The sequence below is a fragment of the Saccostrea cucullata genome, unplaced genomic scaffold (assembly GCF_032062105.1).
Source record: "Saccostrea cucullata isolate Sc308-1 unplaced genomic scaffold, CSIRO_AGI_Scuc_v1 ctg4407, whole genome shotgun sequence".
In the NCBI taxonomy this organism is placed as follows: domain Eukaryota; kingdom Metazoa; phylum Mollusca; class Bivalvia; order Ostreida; family Ostreidae; genus Saccostrea; species Saccostrea cuccullata.
Genome location: NW_026923504.1, coordinates 58,017 through 82,825, shown reverse-complemented (window position 1 = coordinate 82,825; position 24,809 = coordinate 58,017). Strand labels below are relative to the sequence as shown.

At 34.2% G+C, this 24,809-nt stretch overlaps 2 protein-coding genes across 2 annotated transcripts in view; one reads left to right on the top strand and one right to left on the bottom strand.

Moving 5' to 3' along the window:
• LOC134264170 (TBC1 domain family member 9-like) overlaps positions 1-24,809 on the bottom strand; it is a gene marked incomplete at its 5' end in the record, with an annotated part of 102,277 nt that overhangs the window by 20,069 nt on the left and 57,399 nt on the right. Inside the window, one exon of the mRNA XM_062746469.1 lies at positions 23,600-23,660. Coding sequence (XP_062602453.1) covers positions 23,600-23,660 — 61 coding nt within the window. The remainder of the gene's footprint in view (positions 1-23,599; positions 23,661-24,809) is intronic.
• Positions 26-21,331, top strand: LOC134264171 (uncharacterized). The gene is made up of 2 exons (XM_062746470.1): positions 26-394; positions 20,830-21,331. Exons 1-2 carry the CDS (start codon positions 55-57, stop codon positions 21,267-21,269), a joined length of 780 nt encoding a protein of 259 aa, XP_062602454.1. The 5' UTR covers positions 26-54; the 3' UTR covers positions 21,270-21,331.

The following is a 24,809-nucleotide window of genomic DNA, read 5'->3' as shown; positions in this document are numbered from 1 at the left end:
CTGTCAAAATTCACCAGCTCTCTATAGTGCAAAACAATCATAATCACATAAACAATGATTTTTCTTATATTATTCTTTTTGTGTTGTGTTAACATTTCTGTGTCCCAAATGGATTATAATGCTGCTATTGAAGAGGAAGTCAGCAAACAAGTTTCTCCTCTTTGGACAAAATATTTTGAAATGGAGGCCAAAAATGTGGAAAACCAGAAAACAATTAGTGACCTGCAAAAGGAAATTCTTGCCCTGAAAAAGGAGAACAAATTTAAGACTTCTGAAATTTACAAACTAAATCAGTGGTTTAAGCATCAAATGACAACAACCCGAGAGAGAAAATTGCCATCTCAAGATGTCTGCCATTATGTAACTGAACACTGTCCTTCCAAATCCAGACAAGGTACAATTTATTTATATTTCAATCATTGTTTTCTTAATTTTCACATACACATGTATTCATGTTCTGAATAACTAGAACTGTCCAAACAGGATAAAATACCCCCCCGCTGGGTTTTTCAGAAGTGCTAAATCATGAATATTTTATGGATCTAAGAGAAGAGAGAAATGCTAAAACATTTTTAGTGCAAATGTAAGTGCTCATTATATTTTTTATAAATGAAACGAAGGCGCAGCCTAATAAAAACAAGAGGCCCATGGGCCACAACGCTCACCTGAACCACCTCGGTCCAATTGTTCTTCAGAGGATGAAACAAAGGCACTTTTCCCCCATGAAATATGTTTACCAAGGGTAACTTATAGATTAGATTTGTGGCCTCTTTAGCAAATGAAATCCATATAAGAGGGGAATGTTTCAATTCCAAATGAACCATCTGTTTACTTAATTGCATTTAAGTGCAGAGGCTTTTAACATGCTATTGTTTAAATATGTTCTCATTTCTCAAGACTGTCACAGGTTTCATAAAATGATTGTATATAATTATATTTATTTTTCATGCTTACATCAATAAAAAAAATTGCAGTTTTAAGGCTGTATTTAAAATTTTATTTGATTTCAAAATTTTATAACAAATCCTTTGTATTATTAGAAGTAAAATGTTACACATGCATGTACACTAGTACAGATTAAAAATTGAATTTTGATACATTTTGAGTACAGTGTATATAATTTGAAATTTGACACTTAAACTTTGTGAAGAAGCTATCTTAATGAATGCCTTACTAGTGACAATTCAAGAGCATATATAATTATACTAGTATTGATTTAGATAACATCATTCTATAAACTTGAGAATGAATGTTTAATGAAAAATAAAACAGCATCAAAAATTTTAACAATACAATCATAATATAAATATGTTGTTTACATGAAGAAAATAATCACCACTCAAAATAAATAATCTTTTCCAATGAAAATCGAAAAAAGGAAAGATTATGTGAGTGAATTAGAAAGGAAAAAAACATTTTAATATCACAGCTAGATCAAAATTTCTAACCTCAGATTCATGCAATATTGTTGGATAATGAAAAGAGAACTTTTTTCTCTATTGGAAAGAATATTTGTAATTCAAATGATATATCATATTATATAATATTTTGATAGTGCAGTGTATTTTTCTTCAATATATTTCTTAAAGAGGTAGGTTTACCTCCCTTTACGGGCTGGCCATTGACCCCCTCTTTCCATACTTACCTGTAAATGACACTTATTATAGGCTTTGAAGTTCATATAATGGCAGTCACATTTTACTTCATAATCATAAAATTTCACACAATCCATGATAGAATATACAGAACTTTTTAATAAACTCATTAGAATATATACTGAATCTGAGGTTTCACAAATAATTATTATATCTGCTGTGTTGATGACTACTACAAGCATTGTAATTCATTTACACAGGTTATTTTAAAGAAGCATGTTTTTCCAAAACAAAAAATAACTATACAAAAAATATGAAATTAAAGTATAATATCAGTCTTAGATAGTTTATATTTCAGTTTTATGATATAAATAATTTTTAACAAGTTGACTAGCATAATGACATGAATAAACATTCAAAAACATCTGAGCTTAAGTTAAAAGTCCATAAATGAAGAGATCCTGACTTCTAAAATCACAGAAGCCATATGTCCAGGAGAAATGTCAAAATCACATGGCTATTATATAGTGTCACAGCTAGCTTATAGCAATGTCCGAACCACAGCTAGCTTATAGCAGTGTCAAAATTACAGCCAATGGCACAGTCCAAATGATGTCACTACCACGAGTCAAAACTGTGCAAATTTTAATTCCAGTAAGAGTATCCTTCAATGTTACTATTATAATCGTGATGATCCTTGACTGTAATTTCAGTATAAAATCTATACCACACAATTCATTATATAAAGTCTTGTTTAAAAGATTGAATATATTAATTAAAGTATACAAATATGATATTATTACATCAAATGGAATGGACATTTTGCAACAAGAAGTGGATATCAAATTGTTTTATCAACAATTCACATTTCCTATTCTATATGAAAACAAGGCAATAAACTGCTGACAGAAATTAAAGTAAAAATACAGCAATATGTCAAATTTTATCCCACATAGAGAAACATTAACTTTTAAGTTCTAATTTGGGTTACATCTTTTGAAGTCACTAAAAGACAACAAAATATCAGAATAATATACCTCCCAATAAAAAAAAAATCCAGATATTCAGCAATACAAATATTACCATTGGAAATATGCAGAAATAAGCTAAGAATTGAAACAATAAGTCGAATTTAAGCAAAGTTTTAAAATAAAAAGATGATCTTTTCATTAAAAAAAAACAAAAACAAAAACAGAAGTCTCTGACAATACTGAAGCTCTACATACAATAAAGAAAGGTATAGACTATTAATGTAAAAAGTCATTTCATACCAATTTAACTTAAGGTAAAGGGGGAGTGAATATTTTGGAAAATAAAAAATTTCTGCATTTGGTGGCCAAGACATATGCAATTTGTCAAACTGAGAATTATGCATCTTAGCATAGTCTACTAATGTTACCAAGTGTTATTAAGATGGAGTAGTGCTTTGCATAAAAATATACAATAAGTACTGATGCAAATTAAAGAACAGCCAGATTATTATAAGTGAAATGTTCCATCTAAAATGCATATGTAAAACATTTTGTGAAAAATAAAATCTTTAAATTTTCAAATGCTTGGTACTGTATTGCAGCCAAATAGGACTAATACACCAATGGGGAAACTATATACAATGTAATTTAAAAAGTAGATTTAAAACAGCTTTAAGAACAGGAAAATGTCATCTTGAATAAGTCATGTAAAAATGTAATTGGTTGAAGATGATAATAAACTTAACAATCTTAGTGTTGATTAAAAACATTATCATGACTATGACAAATAAAGCATCAAAATGCGATGGTCATGACAATGAAATTGGTACAGATCAAGACACAAGCACATTTTTGATCACAAGCTATAAATTACTTTGTATTAAATATAAGCATATGAAATTTCTCAATTTAAAAATGTCCAAACAATATCTCATAGAAATAAATGCTGGACAAAAATGGCTATGAAGAGATTCACAGGCAGACATGATGATACCAGTGTACACCCAAACAAGCAGATGGACATGGTGATTCCAGTGTATACCCCAAACTTTGTGGGGTATGACTGGAATAAATGGGGTGAGGGAGGGGGCGCTATTTTGCTTCTCCCTCTGCCACGTTTTTATTTAGGAGCCCCATCATATTTAATGGAAACTAGTCATATCAAATGCACAAAACACTACTTTATGATCAGACCAATATGCTTCAATCACATCTGTTTCACATGGGGATATATTTGTAAAAATCAAATCAAGCTTCGAACCGGAGTCGTGAGTAGTCTTACTTACAATTTGTTGACAGTTAAAGCCTTTTTCCATAAATGTTAAAAAGTCTCCATGCCCAGCAAACAAATCAAAATTAAAATCTCCCAAGAATACCAAGTCTTTCTGATCATCAATCAAAGGCTTTATATGCATTTCCACGTGATGTTTGAAATTTTCCAAAGAACAAGATGGATATTTGTAAATAACTATGACTTGTACATCTCTATATTGGTTTAATAGTATGTTTGCCTTAATAAACTCTATGGGACCATTGTTTACCTTTGAGATGCAAGTTGTCTTGTAAATGTCTTTCACATACAGTGCTGTTCCATGATGTGGACGTCTATCAGAACTACCTAAAGTCTCATGGTTAAATATTGCTGTGTATCCCTGAAGTTGATAATTTTCCACATCTGCACTAGTTAATCTTGTCTCTGAGAATCCAACTACATCTGAAGCAAGAATGTTTGGCTCATTTTGAATTTGTGGAAAGTGTTTGTGAAGAGATCTACAATTGTTAAAAGCAATCTTTAAACGATGCAAATCAACCTGGTATATTGGGACATAACAAAGTTGGAGTGGCACCTCTTTTTTCATTCTCTCCATTTCATCTACGACTTGTTCATCCATAGATAATGCCTGCTCATTGAAGTTTAGAATATGCAGATGATCTACTGACCTTACCCGACTAAGTGCTACATAGTGGATGTGGGGAATTTTCCTCACTTTTGTTTGAGACATATCAATTACAATTTCATCAACTGTGCAACCTTGGGCCTTATGAATTGTTTTTCCTGCAGCTGGCCGTAATGGAAATTGGATTCTCTGAAAAGTATTGTAATTCAAAAGAAAAGACCGTTGAACTTCAAAAATTGGTGTCCAGTTCTCAGAAATTCCATCATGAAATAAATGTCTGTATTTCCTTCGAGTAGTTTTTCCAATTCCAGAGTCAAAAAATTCAACCCAAACTATGCTTGGCCTTGATATACCTTCCATTCTCCTTTCAATTAATTGTACTTTACATGATGAACCATTTGTCAAACCATCAGATACATCAACATTGACTGAGATATCATATATCATCCCAACAGCAAGAATCAAATTTTGCATCAAATTGGCAGTTTTGCTTACATCATCTGCTTTAAGAAGAGATCTTAGCAGTTTTTCCTTAACTTCTTTTGAATAATCTTTAATAACAGAATCAACTGAATTCACTGTGACCTTTTCTCCTCCAAGATTTTCAATCAACTGATTGTTGTATGCATCTACTTTAGAATTCTGTGTAAAGAGATGAGGAGCATGATGTGGATAATTGTCACTTGTTTCTGTTATCATGCATCTGTGTATCACATTCATATCTTCTGCTGTCATTGCGTTGTAACGAAGGCGATTAAGAAGTTGAGCGAACTCAATATCATCTTTTTGGCGCATGATTTCGTCCAACTCAAAAATAGAAAAATGCTCCTTCCAAAGATTGCTTGCAAGAACTTGGGCATCATGATTTAAATCCTGAAAGATCCAACGGTCCATCACAGGCTTAAGTTGGAAAAAATCACCAACAGCAATGATACTTATACCACCAAATGGTTTCTTGATGCCTGTGAGAAGTTGTAGACGACTGTCAATGAGTGCTAATGATCTATTTCCAACCATTGATATCTCATCAATAATGATTACTTTCAGGTTTTGGTACTTTGTACGAAAAGTGTTCAATTCGTCAGAGTGCAAACTTTGTTGACTTTGATTAATTTTTTGATGGAAAGCAGATGCTATAGTTGCTCCTCCAATATTGTATGCCGCCTTGCCAGTATAAGCACAAAGAAGTATTCTTATGTCATCTGGGTTTTCACCCTCTGTGGAACATAGGTATCTGTGCAGAGCTTGATAAAGTGCCCTTATCAAAACAGATTTGCCAACACCAGCACCTCCAGACAAAAAGGAATAAATAGGTTCTGTCTTTGTCTTTACCCATTGCAACACATGATTGAAAAATTCCCGCTGCTTTACATTTAGACTTCCTAAAAGATTCAAGTATTCATTATCTGGTAATCTAACAGAACTTTCTTCAGTTATTTGTCTTGTTGATGGAATGCCAAGGTCAGATCCTATATCATACTGTCTCTGTTCAATAGGCCTCTCAGGATTAAACTGAACAAAGTTTTCAGATTCAAGAGATCCTTCATTTTCATCTTCTGCCTCTCTTTGCTGAACATCTGGTGCCAACTCATCAAAAGCTTCTGAAAAGTCCTCATTTGCCATTTGCAAAGCTGCATCAAGCTGTTCAGCATTGAATTCATATTCCTTGACCTTGTGTGTAAGAAATGACTTCTTCTGATGAAATGACTTCTCAAATGTGTCCATTCCTGATATTAGATCAGTGGATTCATTTCTCCAAGGTATGAACAACATAAGTTTTTCTCTGTAGTAATTTTCTGGATCAGTTTTGATATTAAATCGGACATATCTAATTACCCTTGGTACTTTCCGTCGTTTAATTTCCATGCCGTTTCTCAAAGTCAAAAGTGTATCACTTTCACTAAAGTCAACATCTGAATTGTCTTCATCATCTGACTGATTGTCCTGATCATCATCATTCACTTCATTTTCAGTGAACTCTTTTTCATTATCTTTAGGGAAGACAACATCTAGCTGTGATACGTAATCAGCTAAGCACCAGTTTTCAAGCTGCTTTGGGCGTTTTGCATACCGTTTAATAACATTGCTACATTCCACATCTGTAGAATTTGGTGTCAACTTTTCTAATTCAGCATCTGTTTTGATCAGAATTACTCTGTCATCTGATGGACTTGTGTTTATAAAAACAACATCTCTTGAAGCTTTTGTCATTGGCATTTGTAACACTAAATATGCTGCTTCTTGAGCTCCAACTTCTACACTGTTGAGAAAATGATTCCCAATGTGACGTACCTGTCTTTTTATGTCAAGATTTCCTTCTCTAGCTTCTTTTGCAGCTCTGTTAAGTAAATCGCTCATCCCTCTTTGTGATTTACTTATATAGGAAACAATATACATTGCACAGGCATATGGGTCCAAAATATATTGAATGTCTATGTTAGCTTTCCAAGCATTAAGAACAACACTGTTGTACGAGTTTACCCTCATATCACATGGACTTCTTTTTAGAAAAACCTTTGGACCTCTCAGTGAACTTCTAATGCATTTTATGTAATCTTCCTCAGATATCTCAAGTACTGTACTCAGGAGTTCCTTGTAGGGCAAATCACATCCATTTTTCATATCATTCAGCTGTTTCTGAATGTCATCATACATCTTCTTGTACTTATCAACATCACACTCTAGTGGCTCCATAATTAAAGTCTTTTCAAGAGGAGGGAGGGGAAAACCAAATCGACATACAGCTTTGCCTCTCTTTTTGCATGTCTGTGAATGTTTGTGCACTTGTAAGTCAGACAAACCATCCTCTTCATTCTTTTCACATTTCAGGTAATTATCTACATATTTTACAATCTCCTGTTCATTATTTTCATGATATTTTGGTGCATTTTCTATCCAAACAATCATATGAATGTGTGGTGATCCTCTTTGTTGAAATTCAGTTCTGTAGAAGAAGTCTTTTACAATACCAATTGGATGATGATCACTTCTCAACACTGAATTCATAAACAAACGGAATCTATGATCAAAGTACCTAGAGCAAGTGATGGGATCCTTTTGTACTAATTTTGATTTTTCAAACCAAGTCATGTTATTGATTTCTTCATCAGTGTATTCTTTTCCATCATTTAACACTCCAAGTGCTCTGATGAGATCATTCCATCTTGTATCTGCAGCAGACAATGACATAAACCATGTTGGTAGACCTAGCTGTCTGATCATAGCAAACACATCCTTTTTTCTAGTCTCAAGATATGCAGGTGAATTTCGTAACTGCTTGAACACAAAGTAACCTTCATCATGTCTAACAAGATTATTCACATTTTGAGGATTTTTCATTTCATTTGCTGTTATGGATCTTCCTTTGGTTTTGCATTTCCTAAGAGCCAGGTTGCATTTGTCTGTAACTTGCTTCATTTGTATTTTTTTCAACTTGAAAAACAAATTTGGAACAGACTGGGCAGCACGTCTATCAACACTTCTTAATTCCCATTTAGCAATATCTGCATAGGACACATGTACTTGCCTTTTGTCATCTTGTAATCTTCCCTTTCCACAAAAAATTGTTGGAAATGATAAATACTCAGCTGTCTGATCTTGATATAAACTAAGTGGGCGTTGTCCTTCACCTGGAGCAAATGTGTAAATCTGATTCATGTCTCTTGAAGCATCATCTAACAGAGTATCGCAATTACCATCTCTACCAACTCCATCTACTTCACAAAATTCATCATCATCATCAACTGTCTCATCATCATCAGTATTTTGGTTGCTTCTTGTCTGTGTTCTCACTAGTTCCTGAACCATTTCACTTGCTGAAGTTGTAATTTCTTGAAACCAGTTTTCATCAACATTGATATTTGCATTCTTGTAAAAGTCGCTATTGTTCATAAGCCAGTGCAACGCAATCAGTACTTTTGTTGGTCTTACATTTTCATGATAATCACATTTTTGATATGACAACTTTTTCTTTAATTTGACAGGAACTGTGACATTTTCATCTAATTTTCTTGGAAGGCTATTTACAGTAGGTTGAATATCAACTGGAACATTCACAATGTTTCCTCTTACAGAATATTGCCCACCTCTTGGCAACTCTCTTATTTGCATAAAAGGTATTCTCAGAGATACAAGCCTTTCTTCTAAAGGAAATAAATCTAATTCCATTGGCTTAAGTGGCCACATCATACCATTTAAGACGGACAACTTTGGAATTTTTTTTTGTCTTATTGATGAACAGCAAGTATTACAAATCCATTCCACATTTTCAACAGACACAGTGCTTGTAAGAAACTTGCTTTTACATTCATCATCTAGTTTCATGTTTTCCACTTTAGAAACACTTTCTTTGAACCATGTTTGCTGACAACATGTGCATACAAAAATTGGACCATGTTTTATCTGTTCATGAAAATTTTGGATGCAATCCTCTATATCTATTCCAAATCTTTTCCGTCTCTGTTGTTCATTTACTTTTTCACAATATTCTTTATCTGCTCTTTGCCTCTGTTTCTGTTCCCTATTTAGCAATCTCTCATTTTCTCTAAATGAAATGTTGCTTCGTTTAGCTTGCTTTTTTAACCTTTCCCTTTCAAGAACAATTGGGTTTTCTCTGCATTTTCTTTTTGAAATTCTACTGCCCTCTTTTTCTTTTTCTTGCACTTTAACATTCTGACGTTTTAACTTTCTACCAGCAGTATTCATTTCCCTTTCTTTCTCTTTAATTTCAGCATCTTGTCTCTTGGACTTTCTTGCAAACTTATCCATTTCCCTTTCTTTCTCTTTAATTTCAGCATCTTGTCGCTTTAACTTTCTTGCAAGCTTATCCATTTGCCTTTCTTTTTCTTTAATTTCAGCATCTTGTCGCTTTAACTTTCTACCAGTGGTGTTCATTTTCTTTTCTTTCTCTTTAATTTCAGCATCTTGTCGCTTTAACTTTCTTGCAAACTTATCCATTTCCCTTTCTTTCTCTTTAATTTCAGCATCTTGTCGCTTCAACTTCCTACCAGCAGTATTTATTTTTCTTTCTTTCTCTTTAATATCAGTATCTTGTCGCTTTGACTTTCTTGCAAGCTTATCCATCTGCCTTTCTTTCTCTTTAATTTCAGCATCTTTTCTCTTTGACTTTCTTGCAAGCTTATCCATTTCCCTTTCTTTCTCTTTAATTTCAGCATCTTGTCGCTTTAACTTTCTACCTGCAGTATTCATTTCCCTTTCTTTCTCTTTAATTTCAGCATCTTGTCTTTTTAACTTTCTTGCAGCTGCATCTCTTTCCTTCTCTTTCTGTCTAATTTCAGCATTCTGCCTTTTTAATTTCCTTGCAAATGTTGCAATTTCAGTTTCTCTGCTATTTACATCATCATTTTGTCTTCTCAACTTTTTTGCATGTGTTTCTTTGTTTCTTTCTACTTGCTTAAACTGTACATTTTGTCTTTTTCTCCTCATGTACTCTCTCATATACCTTTTTCTGCATGGGTTTTGATCTGGATTTGTAACAGATGAGAGATGATCATCCATTTTGTAAAATCTTTTCTGCAATGGACTTTTCTCTGGAAAACTATGATGCAAAGTTTTAATTGAGATTGGTAAGATTTCAAACTGCATTGCAAAGTCTATATGCATGCTGTTATACATACTGTATAGATATGATACCAAATCATCAATACCCGTGCTTTGTACTAGTACTGATTTACCATCACAGGAAGACATGCCAGCACTGTCATGTGAATGAGAGTCAAAAAAGTAATATTCCTTGTCTGACACTTTGTATACACCAGAACAAATTGCCCCTATCATTATCAGCAAATATCTAGAAACCTGGAAAGCCTCTTCTAAAGCTTGATGCAATGATTTCACTTGACTAATTTGTTCTTCAGAGACAAGTAATCCCCACATGGTTTCAAATTTCTCGATGACATGATGATTTTCTCCTAAAGTTAAGTTACTTGGCAACTCATCAAATTTAAGTAGTTTGTTTAGAAACATTTGTCTTTGCTGCAAATTCTTGACCAACATAACATAAACCTGATCTCCTGCTATTAAAGTGCTATCAATAAATTCTGTTGAGAATGAAAACCCTTCATAACTTTTAATCAGCATAGTAAGAGCATTGCAGGTACACTGACTTCCTCTAGAAAATGATGAAAACCTTGCATCTCCTTGATGAAATGACCCAAATGCTAATTTAGTATTGCATACCTGGTTGATTGCATGACTAAGTGATTTGCTTTCTTCAGCCATTACACCTTGATTTTGCAGAGCTGTTTCAGTGATTGAGGCATTGTTTGTCAATTTTTGTTCAATATTGTTTTGCAAATTCTTTTCATGAGATTCATTGAGCAGATTTGTTTCACATAGTTCATTGAGCAGATTCATATCACAAAGTTCATTGAGCAGATTCATTTCACAAGTTTTTTGGTTTTCCTGTTTTTTTTGTAACCTGAGGGCAGGCTCCTCAGGGTCAACATTGGTTTTACTGTTTTTCACGAGGCCAGTCTCCTCAGTCATTTTAATGTCATACATTGTTTTACTGTTTTTTAAGAGGCCAGTCTCCTCAGTCAAGTCCAGGTCAGAAAGTGTTTTACTGTTTTTCATGAGGCCAGTCTCCTCAGTCTTGTCAGTCCGTATCTCTTTCCTGGCACCACTCATCCTCCAGTACTTCCTTCTAGGCATCTACAAAGGACAAAGTTGATAATGAATAGAGATACTACAGATGTACAGTCAAGCCTTGTTAATATGGAAACTTAATTATTATAATCTGGTTTTAATAAGCATTAGGAATACCAAATTTTACCCCAAATTACATGTACTTGTAGATATAAACATTCTGTTCCCAACACATCCCTCATCAAGAAGATGATGTATAATCATAATTACCAAGGCTCAACTGTACATCCTTCTACATATTAGAAAAGGGAGGAAAGAAAGGGGAATAGAATTTTTTCCATCAAGTTTTGTACAATTTCAAAATTTCCAACCCATTATTAAAAGTTTAGTACATTTAATTTTCCAACCCATAATTAAAATGAACAATCAGGTAAATAGAGTTATAAGTTGACATATCATCAACATAGGCATAATTAACATGTTATAGAAAAGACAAATGATAGGCAGTATATTGTGTAAATGAAACCAAAATAGAACAGGAAATTGTCAATTAAAACCAAATTTTTGATACTTGCTAGTCTCCGGGTGAGGTGTCTAAATACAATATTGCTCAGAGAATTGCTATCTAATTTGTCTTTTAAAGAAACTGGCACAAAATTATGTACCACTTGATGCCCTATAAGAACAAGAGATGTTTGTAAAACACTTATGCCCCCCTCCCCCCAAATAGGAATTTTTCTACATCCAAAAGGGCACAACTCTGTCAAAAATGGCGCGATTGTACCCAAAACAGATCTTGACCATGATATTTATCTGATAAATCTGTATACCAAATTTCATCTCAGTATTTGCAACCTCTGCAAAGAAAATGAAAAAAAAAGAAAATAATTGGAATTTTTCTAAGTCCAACAGACATAACTCTGTCAAAAATGGTGCGATCGGACCCAAAGCAGAACTTGACCTAGATATACCTCTGATAATTCTGTATACTAAATTTCATCTCAGTATGTGCAACCTCTGCAAAGAAAATGAACGGAAACTGTAAATAAATGAAATTTTTCTAAGTCCAAGGGGCATAACTCTGTCAAAAATGGTGCGATTGTACCCAAAACAGAACTTGATCTAGATATTCATGTGATATATCTGTATACCAAATTTCATTTCAGTATGTGCAATGGTTGCGAAGAAAATGAACAGAAACTAAGTGGACCGACAGACAGCAGCAAAGCAATATGCCCTCTCTTCTTCGAAGGGGGGCATAAAAACCGAAACGTTCCAATCAAATGAAATTTTACCACTTTAATGCACATGACATCACTATATAATTGTTGCCATGACTGCTGACCTTGACTAAATCAACGTAAAAGTTTAACATCTTTTAACTTTTATATACGTAAGGATCAACTATCTTAATGAATATTATATTTATAGTGTTGTGTTTTGCATGCACTATGCCTAAATAGTAGTCAGGGTTTGACACATGGTACACGAGACAAAGGCATGGTGCACAAGACTCATAATTAGCCATAAACCATTTTCGATATTATTATCTGCAATACATCAACACCAGGGTATACTCTTGAGATTCGTCAAACCTGACTGCTTTATTGTCACGGGTATCAGCGTGGAATGAAGACCCGTGTTCGTGCTGGTTTTCTTGCATTACCTTTCTGTTCATTTTATTGCAGTTATGTGTCTGTGTTTGTCTACTGCACTGACCTGTTCAACTATAATTGCAAGTTTCTTTGATTTCTTACTTTCCTGCATTAGACTAAGTATTACGTTATTATTGTCGCTACCTAGTGGTATATATCATACGTTCGTCTCTACTGTTGTCAACAGATTACAATGAACATTGACAAAGTCCTGCCCTTTAATAGGGGTCTGCAGGTATTAACTAGACATCATTGAGATGGTGGCCATCTTAAAAAGCCCCGTTTTTAGCAATGAACATGAAAATGTAAGGTAGCTGAAAACGGTTAATTTTGAAGGTGTTTGAGATTAAAGGGGACAAAAAGTAACTACTACCTGAAAAACAAGATGTGTTTGTGAAACACTATGCGCCCGGCGTCAACAAAGTTCGAAAAAGCTATCTTTAGTATATAAGTCACAGTCAAGGTCACTGACCTTGGTGTTGTTTGTAAGAACTTAATTAGTGGGGTATGCATACTAAATATGAAGCCCCTATCTCCTATGGTTCAAAAGTTATGGCAAAAAGTGGAAAAAGCTATTTTTAGCATATAGGTCACAGTCAAGGTCACAAGGTCATTGACCTTGATGTCGTTTGAAAGAACTTTATTAGTGGAGTATGCATACTAAATATGAAGTCCTTATCTCCTATGGTTCAAAAGTTATGGCAAAAAGTGGAAAAAGCTATTTTTAGCATATACCGTAGGTCACAGTCAAGGTCACAAGGTCATTGACCTTGATGTCATTTGAAGGAACTTTATTAGTGGAGTATGCATACTAAATATGAAGTTTCTATCTCTTATGGTTCAAAAGTTATGACAAACAGTTGAAAAAGCTATTTTTAGCATATAGGTCACAGTCAAGGTCACAAGGTCATTGACCTTGATGTCATTTGAAAGAACTTTATTAGAGGAGTATGCATACTAAATATGAAGTCCCTATCTCCTATGGTTCAAAAGTTATGGCAAAATGTGGAAAAAGCTATTTTTAGCATATAGGTCACAGTCAAGGTCACAAAGTCATTGACCTTGATGTCATTTGAAAGAACTTTATTAGAGGAGTATGCATACCAAATATGAAGTCTCTATCTCTTACAGTTCAAAAGTTTTGGCGAAGGTTAAAGTTGACAACAGACAGACAGACAAACAAACAGGACAAAAACAATATGCGCCCCGAAAAAATTCGGGCCCATAATAATTTAATAAATAAATAAAAAACTGTAAGAAATGTATCCTCTATGAAAATTGTTGCATATCCTCTATCATAATATAGAAGGAAAATCAAATACCCAGTCAATTTGTTTGACGCCAAGTGGAATTATGCACCCAACAAAGATTTTAAACAGAGAGGCTATTTTTCATATAATTCTGCTGTGACTTTGAACTTTGATGTAGAAACATTGTTCAAGGTCAATGCACACCGGTTACCCAAAGGCACTCTGTTGGTGAAGTATGAGCCAGATTGGGCCAAAGGGAGAGAAAATATGCTCGGGACAAGGATTTTTCATATAATTCTACTCCGACCTTGACTTTGACGTAGAAACATGGTTCAAGGTCACTGCACACCGCTTACCCTTAGGCACTCTGTGGATGAAGTATGAGCCAGATTGGGCCAAAGGGAGAGAAAATATGCTCAGGACAAGGATTTTTCATATAATTCTGCTCCGACCTTGACTTTGACGTAGAAACATGGTTCAAGGTCACTGCACACCGCTTACCCTTAGGCACTCTGTGGATGAAGTATGAGCCAATTTGGGCCAAAGAGAGAGAAGATATGCTCCAGACAAGAGATCTCGGACGGACAGACAGACAGCTGGAAGGACAGACAGACTGATCACTATAGGGCCCCGCCGAGAGGGGCCCTAATAATAGCGATTCTCTGAACAAAAATATCAGACATGTTCCTTTTAAGAATGGTGTTCAGCTTTAATCAGATATCATTAAAATAGTACTCTCCCCAACACCTAGTATCCATTGGATCTATTACATTACCAACCAAACTCAAAATGCAAATGTTCCCTTTGGTATAGAGAGATGCACAGATAAAGAAGAAGTTGACATCAGATTTGTGTGAAAATGCCTAAACAAAGAGTCTGCTGAAATTTCTAGTATCTGCGACTAACAATTACTGAGAAAACTGTTACAAAATTTTAGTAGCAACAGACACACAAGGGTAAAACAGTATACCTCTCCTTCGGAGTGGGCGTCTAAATTAATCATTTCTGCACAATGGAAAATGTATTCAACAATTCAATGCAATTGATTTTCTTTCCAATTAAATTATTGCTGTAACTATTGGATGTTTGATCACTGCAAGTTATTTTTTTTTTCAAAGCAAAAAATATTTCACGTCAAGTAGATTACAGTCTTTAACAGTATTAGAGTAATGGATATATTATATAATTTAAATAGTTCTTTTTAAAAAAGCGGAAAACAAAATTAAACCTTTGGCATACACTTTCTCATCAAGATAATTTGTTGTTACAAAACAGGGATTAATCTAGGGCATATTTACTACCAATATTCGGGTTTTCTCACCACGTGAACATCCCATTTCCTCCTTTAAGCTTTTCAATGAGTAAAAATTTCCCCTTACAATAATGAAAAGCTTAAATATTTCTTTTCTTTATAAAAACTGGGGGGAAAAAAGTAGAAATCAACATGATTATCAGAAAGTGTGAAATAAGGTTTTACTTTGCTATTTTATGGACATTAATAGGTCAAAAAGATGCTAAAGTTCAATTCCCCCCCCCCCCCCATAGATAGACATCTCGGCCCTGACAGGTCGGCACAAAATTATGAATACGTTCGCCCATACACACCTCGGCCCAAGCAAACTTGTGATAGAAAAAAATTAATTCAATGTCTGAATTGGTGTTATTAATAATAATAATCAAAAGATAACTTATTCTTTCAGACAATGATATATTTAAAATCAAATAAGGCAGGGGGGTTCTATGAAAGATGATTTGTTTATTTTTGAAACTAAATAAATTCTTTTTAGTCCTCAACTTGCATCTCTGTCATGGGGAAATGCGCAATATATATGGTAAGTAATACTATTTCAAGACAGTAGGAATTCTTTCATATCATTTTATATTTAAAATATATTCATAATCTAAAATCCAAATAAATGTTTATCTTATCGTATCACTTTGCGTTGCAAATGTATAACATTTGTGAACGTTTTCATATGAAATGACCGAAACAATGTTCAATGGAAGTTAAATGAGCAGACCTTAAACCTGTCACTGGGCCGAGATATCATGGGCCGGGGTTGTCACCCTGCACCAGCTGGACTGGTCCCCGGACCCCAGCCGATTTTCCCAATATCTCCAGAAAGGGTAATTTCCCCAAAACCTAAATTAATCCCTGCAAATATAACATTATAATCAGGCAACAAAACAACACAACACATTCACTTAATCAGTCTTTTTATTTTTAATTCAGACAGGCCCCTGGATCATGATTCAAGACACCTCTTTGGTTTAAGTCAAAATCTTTCAATGTTGTGGAGGCCAAAGAGATTAAAATTAAATTATGTTTTCGTATAAATCCACACAAGTGTTATTTGCAAGTTTTTAGATTAATATATTACATAGTTATTACTTAATAAACATTCTACAAGCTGATGAAAATTATACTTAAGTCTACATCTATTTCATGATCCTGGGGCTAGAAGACTAAAGCATGTTACTTCAAATATAGTGGATTCCATAATATGTACTGCCTGCATTACTACATTGCTCATTTCATGCTTCTCTTTTTCCTTGCTTTTACTTTTTTCCCTCAACCTAGACATCTCGATTATTATTAATCAATAAAAATATTAATCTTGTATTCTAAATTGTTTTGCCGTATCCTAGACATCGTCCTATATATCTAGACTGCGAGTTTCCATCATGTCCATTGTGCATCGTATTTTCTTAAGCTTTCTGAATAAAGATGGGTATCTGCACAAACATGACGTTATATGGATAGTTTCGTGTATAAAACCATCACACGTCAGACTTAATCGGCGATACTGATTGCAGAATAATTGTTGAATTCATAATAAATTTGCAAAATTGAAAAAGCTTCAGTTTAATCAACTCAAATACCGTACGCCAATGAACACATCGCAACTCATTGAATCGCTTCGATGTTTCATGCATGTTTAAAATATTACCTCTACTAATGAACGAAAACAAACCAGGAATCTTAATTAGAGTAAAATCTGGATATGTCTTTGATAACTGTCTTTCGCCCAACGCAACGTGGCTATCAAACAAAGAGCCTCGTTCTGATTTCGTATGTTGTAATATTCGGAATATCGAGCCCGATCGGAAAAAATCAAAAAAATAATAAAAAAAAAAAGAGCGTCCTAGGTCTCATATAAATAATTTAAATAAATTAGAATTTAAACTTTCCAAGGATGCTTCCACATAAGTTTAAGATTTTTTGGCTCATTGGCTTTTGAGAAAAAGATTGTTAAAGAATTGTTTCTACATATTTCCATGAAAAACTTGGATTCCCTGTTGTGGCCCTGCCCTACCCCCGGGGGTCATAATTTGAACAATTTAGAATCTACACTACCAAAGGATGCTTCCACATAAGTTTCAGCTTTTCTGCCCCAGTGGTTCTTTAGAAGAAGATTTTTAAAGATTTTCCCTATATGTTTCAATGTAAAACTTTGTGGCCCCACCCTACCCCCGGGGGTCATGATTTTTACAATTTAGAATCTACACTACCCCAGAATGCTTCCACATAAGTTTCAGCATTTCTGGCCCGGTGGTTCTTGAGAAGAAGATTTTTAAAGATTTTTCTCATATATTTCTATGTAAAACTTTGATTCCCCATTGTGGCCCCACCCTATCCCCGGGGGTCATGATTTTAACAATTTAGAATCTACACTACCCCAGGATGCTTCCACGTAAGTTTCAGCTTTTCTGGCCCAGTGGTTCTTGAGAAGAAGATTTTTTAATGATCCCACCCTATTTTTGTCGTTTCTTGATTATCTCCCCTTGTGAAGGGACTTGGCCCTTCATTTTTACAATTTTAATTCCCCTTCACCAAAGGATGCTTTGTACCAAGTTTGATCAAAATTGGCTCAGTGGTTCTTGAGAAGAAGTCGAAAATGTGAAAAGTTTACAGACGGACAGACGGACAGACAGACGGACAGACGGACAGACAGACGGACGGACGACGGACAAAATGTGATCAGAAAAGCTCACTTGAGCCTTCGGCTCAGGTGAGCTAAAAATAGACTAAATTTATGGACCAGACACGAATTATGAACTTTTTCTGTCAGTGACCTTGAACTTGCATAAATGACCTTGTTTCAAAGTCATGACACAACCTCAGGTCATAAGCAATGGTTTGTGTGAAGTAGTAGATTCAAGTTTTTCCATAATAAAGAAAGATTTGAGAACTTACCAAGTTTATCCATAAGAAAGATATAGACCAGACACGAATTATGAAATTTTTCTTCCAGTGACCTTGAACTTCCCCAAATGACCTTGACCCAAGGTCATAACACATCCTTAGGTCAGGAGGAATCCTTGTGTGAAATGAGAACCTACCAAGTTTATCCATAAGAAAGATATGGACCGGACAAAAATTATGAAATTTTTCTTCCAGTGACAAGTCATGACACACCCTTAGGTCAGGAGGAATCTTTGTGTGAAATTAAAACCTACCAAGTTTATCCATAAGAAAGATATGAACCGGACAAAAATTATTAAATTTTTCTTCCAGTGACCTTGAACTTTCCCAAATGACCTTGAGTCAAGATCATGACACACCCTTAGGTTATGAGCAATCTTTGTGTGAAATTACAACCTACCAAGTTTATCCATAAGAAAGATATGGACCGGACACGAATTATGAAATTATGAAATTTTTCTTCCAGTGACCTTGAACTTCCCCAAATGACCTTGGTTCAATGTCATGACATACCCTTAGTTCAGCAGGAATCTTTGTGTGAAATTAGAACCTAACAAGTTTATCCATAAGAAAGATATGGACTGGACAAAAAATATGAAATTTTTCTTCCAGTGACCTTGAACTTCCCAAAATGACCTTGGGTCAAGGTCAGGACACACACTTAGGTTATAAGCAATCTTTTTTGTGAAATTAGAACCTACCAAGTTTATCCATAAGAAAGATATGGACCGGACACAAATTATGAAATTTTTCTTCCAGTGACCTTGAACTTCCCCAAATGACCTTGGGTCAAGGTCATGACACACCCTTAGGTCATGTGCAATCTTTGTTTGAAATTAAAACCTACCAAGTTTATCCATAAGAAAGATATTGACCGGACACGAATTACGAAATTTTTCTTCCAGTGACCTTGAATTGCCACAAATGACCTTGGGTCAAGGTCATGACACACCGTTAGGTCATGGGCAATCTTTGTGTGGAGTAGTAGATTCTAATGTTCCTCCTTAAGAAAGATAAGAACCGGACACATTTGCACAGACAGCTAGACAGATGGACGGACGGACAAGGTGATTCCTACATACCCCCCCAAACTTCGTTTGCGGGGGGTATAATGAATGGTTTACCAAAAAAAATTCCCAAGCAAAGAGACTTGTAATATTATGACACATGTAAATAGGTCAGCTATACTCTTTATGTTTACATAATAATAAGGAGACACTTGTCTAACAAAATTATTGTAAAGCACACCCCTGCTATAAAAATGTACTATTAATAAATCACATTTTAAAATTAATTTTTTTGCCTTCAAATTAAAGCTTAAATTGGACACAAAATGCCCAAAATTTTTATTTTAATTTAATTCAACTTATTTTCACATCCAAAAAGACTTCCTGCAAGATTCAAAGAAATCTGAGAAGCTTAAAATGTTGATGATTTTTATTCCTTAACTTTAAATCTTTAATGTCATCTGAATTATTCATCCAGATTTGCTTTTTATTTTAAAAACTTTAGAGTTTGGTGAAGTTTTGATACTTCAAAGCTATATTTTGCCCTATAGTCCAAAAATACATGCTGATTATATTTACTTTTCTTTATTTTTGGCCTACACATTCAAGAATCAAGATGTTGTTTTATGGTATTTATCTTTGAATTTGACCTTCATTTTCATGTTATCAGTTGCCATGTTAATTTGAAAAAAAAGAGTTAATTTTACCTGATATTTTTTTCCCTTAAAATCAAACTGGTGATTATAGAATGAAAGTTTAAAAATTTGCATCAAATATGGAGATAAGAAACAGTATTCAAACTCACAAGTCCATATAAACAAATCAGGAGCAGAGCAACATGGACCTCTGAAACATTGAAGGTGGGATCAGGGGCTATGGCGTAGGGAGTATCTCCTACCGACAATTCACCCCCCCCCCCCTTCCCCCTAATATGCTTCACTTCATTTTTTAACAAGTATGTCTTATCAAGCATTACAGACTACATGTATTAAAGGTTAATAAGTATATTTCATTGTGATAGGAGATAACATGTTCATTTTATATGCAAATAATTTTCACCTTGTCTAACATGCTGCCAGACCCTTATCAGTGAAAAGCTTTAGATAGTTCTCTAGACTATATTGCAAAGCAATTGGTTTTTCAAGACTAAAAATTTCACATTTTTGAGTGTGTCTGTGGGATAACCTTGAAAGACCTTGTTCACACTATCTTAGGAAAAGATTTACATGTTGAACACATCCATTGGCCCTAAGAGTTTTTGGCAAGAATAAAGTTTTCATTAATTTCTCTGTCAAGAAAAATACTGTGTGTTAAAAACTGTCAATATTAAAATTATCAAACCATTTCTCTAGCATTGTTATTTGTTCACAACTTGGACAACAAATTGGGTCCCTTCCCCATTTTCAGAAACAATTGCCTTTGAAAACACAATCTTTTTTTTAATTTTTTGCTTCAACTTTGTCATAACTTCATGTTTCAAGTGAAATATTGTAGTAAGACTGCTGCAAGTAGTATCATCATGTATGAATGTTTTAATTTCCAAAGACTTTGTAGCAAACAATGTCTAAACAATATCCTCTTCTACTTGTTAGGCAACAAGGTTTTTCTAGAACATTGCCCTAAATTTTAATTTTTTACAGACAGACAGACTAGTCACTATGTGGCCTTCAGTGCCTACATTGACAACTTGGGTGGAAATAATCATGTCGGGAACAAGCTCCTATACAACAATGTACTCGGAAACTATGGAAACGGCTATAACAGCAGCAGTGGAATTTTCACGGCACCGTCCGATGGGATCTATGCATTTCTCTGGGTCACCGCAGTTCGTCATGACAACTGGTGCAGTACCAGGATGTTAAAAAACGGCTTTATCCTGAGTATGACCTCCTCTAGTGCCAAGGCCACTGGTTCCAACTCTATCGAGAGTGGTTCAGGAACCGGATTTCTCATAACCTACATGAACCAAGGTGACACGGCTTTTGTGGAAATGAACAATCCCCACGGGGAAACATGCAATATTGTCAGCAATGCCAGGGCATTAACCACCTTCTCTGGGTGGCAGATTACTAGAATCTGATTTCTTAAGCCATCACACATGTAATTTAATTAAATAAATTACTTGTGTATTGAGATATAAAAGGGTAAGTTCCTTGTGTCAGTATGTCAGAAAAGTGACACATACCTCTCTTTCTTATAGTAAATATAATCTAATTACCCCATCCTTTTAACATCTTGAATATATCTATTGATAAATAGAGAAGTTGAAGCTTTCAGGTTTTTACAACAGAAAACAAACTAAGACTTAATTATTATGTTGCCCCGAACGATGTCGGGACGACATATTGCGATTGTACGCATGTTTCTGTTATACGGGCTGTTTCTTGAAGATGGATGGGACAATCTTCCTGAAACTTTCCTCAAAGGTTTGTAGTTGTGTTGTGTGGTCACTAAGTTTCAAAATGCTACCGTTGCCATGGAAACCTGCAAAAAGCCACGAATTTTGTCCACGAGTGTTCTCTCTGGTCCCTTGGACATTCGTCATGAAACTTTATTGATTTAATGATTAGTATCTGTAATTGTGTGTGTTGCATTTAAAAATTGCAAATTGTCAATAGTTTCCATGGAATAAGTGGAAAAGTGAAAATTCTTTAACTTTGATTTTTAAATCAAAGTACTGATAGTACTGATACGAATTGATGGTTGTCCAAGCTTAGCTGATGGGAATTGTTTTAGTGATACAAAAAATGAAAGTCTTGTCCAGATCGGGGCGACATAAGCTATTGCTTACACTAGCAGAATTTCTAGTTTAAAATTCTAATCATCTGTAAGAAGTTATTACTAGCTGACTTTGAACTCAATGCAGACAACTATGGTTAAATAATGCAATGTTGAATAGCATTTTTTTCACAAAAATTTAATTTTTTATAGAATTTTCAATTATACTCTAATTCCTACATATTTTATTCCATGTTATGTATCACACAATTTCAAAACAAAAAACAGGATAAGCCTCAATTCCAATAAAATCATGCATCCCTAATATTGAAAGGGTCAGCTTCAAATATCATATCTGTATGTGATAATTATATTGACCTTTTACTAAAGTGAACAAGCTTCATGTTGACTACAACAATAATTGACCCCCCACCCCCTTAAATACTACTCAAGAACAAACTGTTATACAATAAATACAGAAAAGTATTGTATGAGGGAGCTAAGTTCAAGACTTTATTGAACCCCTTAAAGTACAACTTTTTAATGATTTGTGGCAGTGTGTGTGTACTTTGGGGGAGGGGGGGGGCTACATGTAATAGCTTAAATTACTAAGTACATTGTAGTACAGGGCACAAAAGAGATAATTATATTAGGGAATCCCAATTTAAATCTAAATGCCTGTAAGGTTTCCAGATTTTAAAACAATTTTCTTTTTAATTTTGAAACATCTCTTTCAAAACTATGCAGGAAAGATAGGGGTTCAGCATTTTACATCTGTAGTATCAACAATGTTGGAAACTTCCTCTTGCCAATTAAAATAGACAGAATCCAATATATATCCAAGCCAAAAAATCTTGAGCATCCCCTTTCTACATCCAATACCTTTTTAAAAAGGTTCAAAAATTAATGGCCAAAATATATACACGTAGATCATGAAACCCCTTTTGAATTCATAAGGGGTGACGACAAAGGGGCGGAAGGGACAGGCGTCGCCGCCCCAATAATTTTGCCAAAAATAATGAATTTAAGAAATATGAATTTAAAATGAAAAAAAAAAAAAAAGAATTATAAGCTTTATTTTGTAATGACAATATTAGCTTTCAATGGAGCGACAATAATACGAAAACTCTGTGGTCAAGGGAGCAGCAGCAAAGTGTGAAATTTATTGGTTGTACAAAGACGCAAATTGGGATATACCTACCTGTACCTGGCATGTGTAAACAATAAACAGGGTATCCATCGTTCCACGTGCAAATTTGTTACAAATTCTTTTTCAGACCCACAGCTCTACATGTAGCAACGTCTTTTTTTGAAAATTATGTGCTTTGGGGGCAGTATGGAAGTTCTCAACTTTATTAAAAAATTCTTTTAAAGTGCTGGAGTTTGTCTGAGTTTGACCTAACAGCAACAAAAAGTGTGTATGAAAGGGGGTGCAAGCAGCGCCTGATTTTCACATCTCAACACTTAAGAAAAAAAAGACTTTTCTCAGAAAAAGTGAAGAAAGTGGAAAAAAATTGGAGTCGCTCCCTCCCTTTTCCCACATGTAACAGGCCTGTTCATTGTCTATCAATCGGTCGATCGATGTTAGGAAATCTTTAATGAATCAAATTGTAAGCTAATGAATTAAAGAAAAATACTAAAAGACTGGGTAAAACTAAAAGTACTATTTACAACAACTTTCTACATAGTTACCTTGGCTCCATCATAGAAAAAACAATCCATTATGCAGACTGCACAGTTAAATGGCATCACACTAATGAAAAGAAAATTACAAAATGAGTTGAAATATTGGTCATATATTGGTACAGAGAAATAATATTTGGTTATCCATCAACTTTAACTATATTTAAGAGGGTAAACATATTAAAAACATTTATTGATGACAAAATACTGTATAAGTGAAATTTTCTGAGAGATTAAAAATCACCATGTTTTTTAATCTGTACTAAATTTCAGGGAGTAGTTTTAGCAATTTTAAGATGTCTAGAACATGTGGAAGATATTGGTAACCTCCAATTTAGAATAAATTGTTAGCAATATTCAATATAAGCCATCTCAACATCCTCAATAAATGCCGAAATTAAATACACTGTATTTGCTAATATTTTGAATATGAGTGCATATGATTATAAATTGCACTCCTTAAAGCAATGAGCTGCAACTTTGATGTCGGAATTTTTTGTTGCAAAATTGTAAATAACTACATGTATTTCAATGACAGAAAAAAAATAATGTTAATAAACTTTTGTTGTTCATATTTGCAATGGAAGAACTATTTATAAGCTTTGATTGAATAAAAATTACATTACTGTTGTCCTGTACAATAAAGATTTCTTAATATATAAAAGTGTATATTGGATTGTATATAGAAGTCTTTCTTATGCTTTATTTTATTGCAGCTCATATTGCTTTAAATTGGGTATGTGCAGTTAATGCTTATAAGTCTTTGACCTTGACCATTGGCCTTTGACCCAAAAAATAATGAGAAAGGCTTTTTTCATTGCCAAATTTGCATCTCTGTGAGCAAGGTTATGAGTAAAATCAGATATGGTACTTTTCAATTAATTTGTGTGTTCACCATTTTTCTAAACTGTTAATGCTTCTGGCCATGACCTTTGACCTACTGAATATTGATTAAATAAACACTTTCCCTTAAGCCATCAGGCATCTTAGTAAATGAGGAATGAGTGTGAAACTGACAGTTTGATTAATGATTATAAAACACAACTGGACAAAGGTACTTTCCAAATCCAATCCACACCTTTTTATCAACCTATCACTATTTTTGACCTTGTTAATGATAGGTGAAATGGTTCTTTCAATTCAGTCTGGAAAATTTTATCTTGTTCAGACCTATCCCATTATTTAAACCTGGGATTTGACCTTTGATTTTGAATCTGTA

Excerpts from the sequence above, each read along its gene's own strand:
- LOC134264171 (XM_062746470.1), top strand. The coding sequence starts at position 55 with ATGATTTTTCTTATATTATTCTTTTTGTGTTGTGTTAACATTTCTGTG. Across the intron at positions 395-20,829 it reads TCCTTCCAAATCCAGACAAG|ACAGACAGACTAGTCACTAT; the intron begins GTACAATTTATT and ends AATTTTTTACAG.